The sequence below is a fragment of the Hemibagrus wyckioides genome, linkage group LG07 (assembly GCF_019097595.1).
Source record: "Hemibagrus wyckioides isolate EC202008001 linkage group LG07, SWU_Hwy_1.0, whole genome shotgun sequence".
Classification (NCBI taxonomy): Eukaryota; Metazoa; Chordata; class Actinopteri; order Siluriformes; family Bagridae; genus Hemibagrus; species Hemibagrus wyckioides.
Genome location: NC_080716.1, coordinates 11758540 through 11768811, shown reverse-complemented (window position 1 = coordinate 11768811; position 10272 = coordinate 11758540). Strand labels below are relative to the sequence as shown.

General features: G+C 36.5%; 2 protein-coding genes across 6 annotated transcripts in view; one reads left to right on the top strand and one right to left on the bottom strand.

Moving 5' to 3' along the window:
- The first annotated feature begins 1597 nt into the window (after positions 1–1597).
- ggh (gamma-glutamyl hydrolase (conjugase, folylpolygammaglutamyl hydrolase)) lies at positions 1598–6603 on the top strand. The gene is made up of 9 exons (XM_058394693.1): positions 1598–1957; positions 2038–2146; positions 3063–3113; positions 3192–3276; positions 3555–3693; positions 4598–4704; positions 4829–4919; positions 5009–5143; positions 5540–6603. The coding sequence occupies exons 1-9, from the start codon at positions 1858–1860 to the stop codon at positions 5659–5661; spliced, it is 939 nt and encodes a 312-aa protein (XP_058250676.1). The 5' UTR covers positions 1598–1857; the 3' UTR covers positions 5662–6603.
- unm_hu7910 (un-named hu7910) overlaps positions 6587–10272 on the bottom strand; it is a 30036-nt gene continuing 26350 nt past the window's right edge. For all 5 annotated transcript variants that reach the window (XM_058394689.1, XM_058394687.1, XM_058394688.1 and 2 more), the window contains 4 exons: positions 9846–9981; positions 9628–9719; positions 8344–8477; positions 6587–8183 (listed from right to left, as the gene is read on the bottom strand). In XM_058394689.1, coding sequence (XP_058250672.1) covers positions 8033–8183; positions 8344–8477; positions 9628–9719; positions 9846–9981 — 513 coding nt within the window. In that variant the 3' untranslated portion in view covers positions 6587–8032. The remainder of the gene's footprint in view (positions 8184–8343; positions 8478–9627; positions 9720–9845; positions 9982–10272) is intronic.

The following is a 10272-nucleotide window of genomic DNA, read 5'->3' as shown; positions in this document are numbered from 1 at the left end:
GAGTCGACTCCTAAACTTTGCAGTCGATTCCTCAGGATGAAAGTGGTTCGTGTTTGCCTTCAGAGGCGTATGTTGTTATACAATATTTTTCAATTCTCAGTGAAATGAATGCAATTCAGTTTCATACAGCGTTATAACAAATGCTGTGAATCAATTACTGATTCTTACTTTCAAAACAAATTGGTATTATTATTATTAGATAGATAGATAGATAGATAGATAGATAGATAGATAGATAGATAGATAGATAGATAGATAGATAGATAGATAGATAGATAGATAGATACTTTATTCATCCCAAAGGGAAATTCACAGCTTCCAGCAGTATCCACAAACACAGGTAATAGATAATATAGGAAGGAATAAAACAAAAAATATATCAAATAACAAAATATTATACAGTTTAACAAAATATAGCAGAAAAATACTAAATACAGAGATTTAAGGAATAAATATAGAGTATTATTATTATTATTATTATTATTATTATTATTATTGTCGTTGTTGTTATTATTATTTTGTTAACAACTGTTTATTGATTTTTTTTCTGGGAACAGTAATATAAAACAAAAAGCAATTATACAAATTTAAAACCCACCCTAACCCATCCTACCCCTGGTAGACATCAAAAAATAAAATACATTGTAATAAAACACGATGACCTTAAATTAAGTAAGTAGGTAAGTAAGTAAGTAAGTAAGTAAGTAAGTAAATAAATAAATAAATAACATTTATCACAATGATTTTTAAAAAGATGACAACGTCTAACAAATACACAGTCCACGTTCTATTATCATCATCATCATCATTATTATTATTATTATTATTATTATTATTATTATTAACAACTGTTTGATGAATTTATAAAGCAAAAACCAACTATACAAATTCAGAACCCACTCCAACCCATGCCACCCCTGGTAGACATCAAAAAATAAAATACAGTGTAGAATAAAATACATTGTAATAAAACACCTTAAAATAATAATAATAATAATAATAATAATAATAATAATAATAATAATAATAATAATAATAATAAAATATAAGTAAATTAATATAATTTTTTTACAATGGTTTTAAAAAAGATGACAATGTCCAACAAATACACAGTCCAGGTTCTATTATTATTATTATTATTATTATTATTATTATTATTATTAAGTATAATAAGAATAAATAACTTTATTATTACAAAGGGAAAACTTTTTTGTATTGGCTGTGTTGTGGTTTTTGTCACTAATAATTCAGACAGTTGTGTATAATTTGAATCGACTCCATCCACCCGTGACACTGATTCCGATTCGACTCCAAAGACTCTGTTGTCCTCTGGTTTCAGCGGCACACATGCGCGCACGCGCAGACACGCGAGCTCAGGACACACGGTTGGTCAAGGTCTTGTACTGTCCGAGTTTATTTATTCCAACGAGTTTCATTTGTATGTGACAGATGAATTTCTTCATCAAATAAAGGTCGACATTAGCCTACTGACACTATTGAGGAGGGTCACCACTAACGTAATTAACGCGCGTGCTCTTTGCAACCTCCATCACATCACATGACCCAGTCAAACACCAATTATCATCAAGTTCCGCCCTCCTGCGTATCACGGGACTAATTGTGGAAGTACTGGCAACACAAAAACACGGCAATTTTATAACATTTGAACACGAGATATATGTAAAGGCGAAATAAATAAGCAGTACATGTATTTAAACTACACTGACATTGTTGCCTAGAAATAATCCCGGTTAAGCGTGATTAAGAGTTAAATGTGGATCTGAAGTGACGTGGATGTGGAAGAGAAACACAGTGAGAGCTGCATGAAGACATGATCAGTGTAGTGACAGTGACAGCATGAAGCTCATCTGCCTGACGTTTGTCTCACTCTTCTTCCAAATCATTTCCTTTGCTGTCGTTACAGAAGGACACCAGATAAATGACTTCCCCATAATAGGTAACGTGAGCGGTGTTGACACGCATTTGTTTTGTCTTTAAGTCTCTACGACTAATATATCAGTGTTTTGTTGTGTGAAGGTGTTCTAGCGCAGGAAGTGTACAGTCCTAAACCCGGGGAAAATGCCTACATTGCGGCGTCCTATGTCAAGTACCTGGAGTCTGCGGGCGCACGAGTCGTCCCCGTGATGTGAGTCGAAGCGTGCTAAACATTAAAATAGTGCGTTAAATACGGAAGTGTACGTGTTTGGGACGAGATCCTGTTAAGGCATGTGTTCGAGTTTAATAAAAGATTATAATTGATAATGGTGCCCATTTAAACTCCAAATAATAGTACATTACAGTTTCAAGTAAGGACGCACGAGCTGAGAAACTCTAGTATATAGCTAACCCACTAATGTTAGCTCATATTTCTGTAATCTTTAACATGACAAAGTAAATTAACTTTACATTTACATGATAAAATACACCTTTTATTATATATATATATATATATATATATAGACACACACTGACCAGGCATAACATTATGCCTAACCACCTGCCTAATGTTGTGTTGGTCCCCCTTTTTGCTGCCAAATCAGCCCTGACCCGTCATGCACTGTGTATTCTGACACCTTTCTATCAGAACCAGTATTAACTTCTTCAGCAATTTGAGCAACAGTAGCTCGTCTGTTGGATCGGATCACACGGGCCAGCCTTCGCTCCCCACGTGCATCAGTTAGCCTTGGCCGCCCATGACCCTGTCGCCGGTTCACCACTGTTCCTTCCTTGGACCACTTTTGATAGATACTGACCACTGCAGACCGGGAACACCCCACAAGAGCTGCAGTTTTGGAGATGCTCTGATCCAGTGGTCTAGCCATCACAATTCGGCCCTCGTCAAACTCGCTCCAATCCTTACTCTTGCCCATTTTTCCTGCTTCTAACACATCAACTTTGAGGACAAAATGTTCACTTGCTGCCTAATATATCCCACCCACTAACAGGGGCCATGATGTGGAGATAATCAGAGCTAATGTTATGCCTGATCGATGTGTATGTATGTACACCAGTACTGATACAGTATAAAGCTGAGATACATATTGTTATTTTTATGTGCACAGGATTAATAGGACTGAAGAAGAATACACCAAACTTTTTAAATCTATAAATGGGTGAGTAACTGAACCCCAGGAATAATCCCTATTCATTGTTGCATTATATTGTACAAATCTTTATTTCCCGCCCCATAGAATCCACTTTCCTGGTGGAGGTGTCAGCATGTTTTCCTCTGGTTATGCCAAAGCAGCAGGAATATTCTACAATCTTGCTCTGGAGGTAAGATTCACTACACCGTTTCAGCTTGTTCATTTCGTTCTCGTCAAATTCAGAGCATAATAGTGCTGAGTAGTTTGAACGTAACCGTTCTCTATCAGATCACAGTACAATGTTCACAAATCAAGAGAATGTGCTTTTTCCACATACAGTGCGAGGCTGTAAAACTTGGGTCAAAGTCTCAAAGGAAAATAATGTCCAATTACCAAAAAAAGTGATTATTCAATTTTACTTAATAATTTGTTAATCAGAGTTGAAGGTTGGATTTTTTGTGTTGCTAGGCAAATTCAAAAGGAGACTATTTTCCTGTCTGGGGAACATGCTTGGGATTTGAGCAGCTCACACTGCTGACTAGTGGAAAGTTTCTGCTGTCCAAAACTAATACCAGTGGTGTTGCTCTACCACTCAAATTCACCAATGGTGAGTTATTGAAAAGGAATAAATCTGCATACATTTTTCTTATTTACAGTTAAAGGCTTCCATGGTGGTAAGAAAGTTATTAAAACTGGTTTACTGACCTAACCAAAGGCTGGGAAGGAGGGTAGATTGTGCAAAATTTCTGTCTAACTTTAAGCTGATTTGGCTAATTTGCACTAATCCAGTAACAAAGTAAATGTAATTCGTTACTATACTTAAGTATTTTTTTTCCAGTTTCTTTACTTTATTTAAGTATAAAATTTTACTTTAATAAAGTTGTACTTAATATTTTCTTATGTTGTCTAAAATTCTATTGTCCTTTTTCTTTGGTAGAGCCTATGCACAAATACCAATGCCGTGTAAACACTAAAGTTAGTGTAGGCTTTACATTCACTTATGTACAGAAGATGTGTACTTTGCCCACCACTACACCAAACTGTGCCATCTCAAGGCACCCCACTGTGACTAAGGCTGTAAAATATTTTGTTTGATTGTTATCGCAATTTTGGCCTTGATCTAAGGCTAAGATACATTTTCTATGGGTGGGTTGATAAATCATGATAAATCATTGGCAAAGAAAAAAGTAAAGTCTATTACAGACCGATTTTGAACTGCAAGGCATCACATGATTCAGCAGTACAGTGCTGGCTAAGTAATAATTAGCCAAAATAAGAAGAGTACAGAGTCCAAACTCTAAACAGGTAAGCCATCTATGAAAGTGAGAGGAACAACTGAAGGTTTAAAAAAGCGTCTAAGCCTTAACTGTAATGGTTGACAAACTGCTGTGGTGAATAAAACACAAAGTGGAGGTTCAAGCCCAGGGTGGTAAGAGCCGTCCGCTTGACCCTATTGTTGTTTAACATGCCCAGCCATTATTTATACCCTACTCCACTCCTCCGTGATATAGAATCAAAGGACAGCCGAATGTTTAAAGACTTCCCAGAGGACCTGATAACATCACTGGCAAATGAACCACTCACAGAGAACTCTCATCAGTGGAGTATCACTACTGAGGTATTACACTACTTATGTTAATATTTCTATTATTACTAAAGAACTTTACCACTCCCTACAGTTTCTGTAATAAAACAAACCACTATTATACCCTTACTACAGTATTTGTTTTTCTCTGGGACAGAGCTTCACTGGGAACGAGAAGCTGAAAAATTTTTACCGAATTCTGAGTACAAACGCAGACGGACAAACGGAGTTCGTGTCCACAGTGGAAGGTGAGAATGTGTGCGATTTATTGATTAGACTACTTTATTTGATAATTGAATTTCTAAAGAATCTTTATTCTCTGTTCACATTTGTACAGCGTATGATTTCCCAATTTATGCAACCCAGTGGCACCCAGAGAAAAATGCATTCGAGTGGACTCATACGTACATCCCTCACTCGACCGCTGCTATCAGAACCACTTTCTACATGGCCCAGTTTTTTGTCAATGAAGGTATGAAAAGATTTAAAGTACACCATTTGAAATGATATGATATAGTAGACTTAACTCACACTGGAAATAGTTCACTCTGGGTCGAAATTCTGCTCTATCTGGTTTCACATTTACCTCAATAATCCCAGCTATTCATAATCTGACGTTTCACACTCTACTTTCCTAAACCCCTGACTTAACCTTCTTATTTGCATGTTTGTGGTGTCAACAACCCTGATTGGATAAACAGATGGCATGATGCTTTAAAATGAATGGCTTGTCTGGCACTTTCGCATCAGTGAGAAAAACTGACTGTGTAAAAAGCCCTTGATAACATCACATGTCTATTTAACCAGGTATTCTTAATTAAACGCATGCTTACAATAAGAGTGCTTTTCTTTCTTTTCCTTTCTGCAGCAAGAAAAAGTCTTCATAAATTTCCCAGCCAAAAAGAGGAACAGAATGCTTTAATCTATAACTTCCAGCCCACCTACACTGGAAGCAAGTCTTCTTTTGAACAGACATATTATTTTGATTAGGTCTTTATTTTACTGTTTTAATTGTGTAAATGCTTGGAAATGTTTAAGCCATGTTGTGCTCACAGCATCTTGAAGTGTATAAATGAAGTTGAAATACTGGTGCTGCCTTTGTAGCAATTATTTCATTTAAAAATTTAAAGCTTGTTGGCAAATCCATGTTTGAGTCTATACATTTTGGAATGAAAATATAAATAAGTTAATCGTATTGTAAACCTAGTTGCCATGTGATTGCAGCTATCATGCTTCCATATTATTTTTTTCCAGTATCTAACTTTAGGAAACAATAAAGCAGTTTAATATTACATGCACTCTGGCAGGTCCATGATGAACCTTATGCAGATTGCAGCAATTAGGGTCACAACCTCAGCAGTCACTGGTAGGTTTTTCCCAGACTGGTATTTTGAAGCTTTTCCATTAAAAGGTTTAGGCAGGCCTAAATGTTGGTCAAGTCCAAGTAAGAAACATTAAATTATAACTAAAATGTCTGTTGCTGTCAGTAAAATCAAATCTGATGTAGGTATCATTATAAATAAGTTTATAACTTGTGTGCACATGTATTTATTTGCCTTTGTGCATTTATAGAAGTAGACCAACGGTTGGAAGCATGACCAGCAGCTCCTAAATAAAGTTAGTGGCTATGTGGGGAAAATTGTTCACAATGCAACCTAATTATTTGTTCTGTACTAGTGAGCGAGTCAGTTATAGTGTGACAATAAAACAGCATTAAATTATGATATACATATGCGTTTTCAAATGGCCCTTAATTTCCCATCTGGAGTTTCTATTTTAAAGCTTGAGCCTCAGTATAGATGTAATATAATCAAACCTTAGTCCTTATTGCAGCTAGGAAGCATTTGACATGTTCAATCCACTGAATTTCAAGGCACATCAGATCCAGGCAATCTAATATAATAAAACACAAGACTCATAATTACATGTGTGTTTTATTTAATACAAAAATAATGCTTGTTTAGGCTTTACATTGCATGACTAGTGAATCTTTACACACCTGACAAGTGTAGGCATAAGGCACAGGTTTTTATTTAAATGACAGAAAGAGGTGTCTGCAGTATGGGTTCCCTACACCTTCACATACATCCAAACACTTAATACATGTAGTGCAAAGTCACATCATCTCTGTATTATTATGCAATATTATCAACCCCTTAAGTGGCATTTTGTAATACAGCTAATAAACACACAGTCCACTTTGTTAGGAACACCTGTATTTTCATACAGGTCTCTAAACATAAAATCATGCAAATATAGATCAAGAGCTTCTGTTAATGTTCACATCAAATGTCAGAATGAAGAAAATGTCTGATCTTTGCAAGCATGGTACTGATGGTAGTATATGGGCTGATTGGAGTATTTCAGATACTGCTGATCTCCACATAACAGGCTAGTGTCTCATGATGGCCTCAGATTCTTGTTGGCTGACAGAAGTGGAACCCAATGTGGTCTTCTGCAGTTGTAGCAAATCCGCATTAGGGTTTGATATTCTGTGCATGCCGAGATATGATTCAGCACACCACGATCGTAGACAACAAGATGAAAGTATGTGTTACTGTATGCTTCTTGGCAGCTTGAACCAATATGGCCATTTTCCTCTGACCTCCCTTATCCAGAAGGTGTTTTCACTGAAAGAACTATCACTCACTCAGTGCTGAATTTTTAGCACCGTTCCTTGTGTGAATATAATCAGAAGTTTCTGAAATACTCAACCAGCCCATTTGTTATCAACATCCCTACCATGATCAAACTCACAGAGGTCAGACTTCTTCTTCACTCTGATGTTTGACATGAATATTAAGTGAAGCTCTTGACCTGCACCTGCATGATTTCATACATTGTGATACTGCCACATGATCAGCTGATTAGATCGCTGCGTCAATGGGTAGTTGTTTCTAATAAAGTGAACGGTGAGTGTATACAAGTATTCAAGTAACAGTATTATGCACCTTCAGTGGTCCACGTTCTCCTTCATCCTACAGCATTACCTTTCACTTTGGTCCATTTCAGTGATCTCATTTATTCCGGGCTAGACTGTTTCTCTCAATCATACATACTATCTGTAAATCTTCATTTGTGGAATTTGATGCACTCATTTTTAATTGCTTGTGCATATCTCAAGCTTAGCAAAACATGAAACAGCTATAATCTAGCCACCTTTCCTTCCTCATGATTGAAAAACCAGGACACCAGAAGGACAACATCCATTACCCATGTTCTTCATAAATCACTATTCAATTAAACAGCATATATTCACGTGGTATTTTGTTCAGAACCAGAGATCAGCCGGAGGTCAGGGTTGGCTTGTGGCTGTAATTGGCTGAGACGTCACAGTAAGTCTTGCAGTTGATTTAAAGCTTCATATGGGGGAGAGGCTGTGCCTCTGGGATTGGCTGAGTTCTGGATGCCAGACGTCTACAATGAAGATGAGCCTGTAGCTGTCTGCATCCTGCCATACTTCGTGCTCAAACGAATCATCAAATATCAACACCTTTCCCTCTTCCCACTCTCTGCAACACACAGGCACAGGTTTGTTAGTAAATGTTGAAGAAAGGAGCAAAATGAAGAGAATACATTGACTGTATTTCTGTTGCTCTAGAAATCCACACTGAAACTTTTTCATTTTATTTCAATGTTTTGTTTCTCCTGGCTTGTTCGCTGTTAACTGACCGGGTCTGGTTGGTACAGCGGATTCGGCAGCCTTTACGGGGAATGACGAGTCCTAGGTGCATGCGCAGACGGCAGTTAGTGGGTCCAGTGTGAGGCCATACATGTGTGCCAGGCTGCATCACTGAGAACTTGATCTGAAGTTGAAAGAAATACAAGAGGGGGTGGTATTACACTGTGAATCAGATAAATTCACAAACACAATGCACAGTACACACACACATGGGGCTATGTTAGATTTTATCCCTTAATATTAGCCCTTTTCTCTATATAACCATTTTCTCATGTAAATAAAATATATGAACGTTTAATTACAAGGCACTCAATTATTCTTAATCCAACATGTTTACCAAAGCTTAAAATGTCTATGTCATGAGTTTCACCAAGAATAAAATACACTGTAGTAAAAGCATTCTACAATACATTCAGCAACAATGTGGCCTGATGATGCCTGAGGCAAAGTGGAGTGATTATTACTACACTGTTACCACAAAGTTGACTATTTTCCTCTAACACAGCCTGAAGTGTTTTGTTGTTCTTTTCCCCACAGCAATTTACTACCCTTTTTTTTATATAAAGAACAGAATTTTCAGTTTCAGTTTGACTTTAATGTTGTGGAAAGTCCAGGAAAAAAATAGTTTTCTTTCTCTTTCTTGAAGTCTCATTACCAAGAAACCAGAAGAAAAAAAAAGAGAGTCTCCCACATGGCAAAAATCTTTGACACTGTAGAGTCCTGTGATAAAATGTTAAATCAACTATAATCTCCTTCCAGACATCGTCATCTTATGAACCATTATACGTTTTGCTTTGTTAAAGAACACTTTTTAACCTGTTTATTATTTACATTATCTTAATCTTAAAGAAATGATAATTAATATATAGTATAATATACTCTAATATATATAGATCTCAGAATTCAGCATAGCTGCAATATCAAAATGTGGCTTTCTATAATAAAAACCTGCCACTTGCATGCATTATCTCAGCTAAATAAATATTTTCAGTTGCACAAAAATTTACCAAGGAACATGTAATAAAATTTACAACAGCAAAATTCATTCGTTAATGGCAGAGGCAACAAAGTTTGTCCAAACTGTGACAGATTTCACTGAGAACTTGTATTTAATCTCAATTATTTCTAATAAATAAACTAAAATCTCTTTGTAAATCTAAGTAGCTCTCTGCAAGTCTGTTATATCTTTAGCTCTATGTATTAAAGAGTAAGGAATGATGTTCAGCTTGGCCTAGAACAGATGGGAGTAATGGGAGTGAAAGGAAGAGCTCTACCTGGCCCCTCTTGCAGGTGGTGGCCTCGTTGAAGCGTTCCAGTAAAGCACAGGTTTTGGGGACACTCTGGCATGAAGAACCAACTTTCCTTCCTGTAAGTAGTGTTATGTATAAAGATAAGTAGTGTATATGTGTGCAGTGTGTGACAGTGAACATTCCTGCTTATTAATAAGCATTGATGTGATATGTGCTTATTTGTTGGACTGTGTGTGTTATACCCTGCTGCCAGAGTGTAAACTGGCCCCAGTCTCCTGTATCTCTAAGATTTTCATCTTCTGGCAAGAAGAGTCCACTTTTAGTGTCCAGCACAGCTAGCGCTTCGTCTCTAATGGTCATCCAGTTCCGCTCCAGCGTCTACATACACGCAAACAGAACAAGTAAACAACATGTATTTATACAGAAAATGATTATTTATATATGTTTTGATTAACAGTGAGAAGAAGATTAAGACAGACAGTAAGATAAGTAAAAATACAAAGCATCCACTTTTTAAATCCTAGTAAAAAGCCAGTGTAAGCCAAGGTATCTAAAATAAATCAAATATAAAGAAATAATGACAGATTGTCCTGAAATCAGGATAAAAACCATCATCAAGCATAATCAAAGTCCTGACAAATTTATCCAGCAAAATTATATGGGAGGATA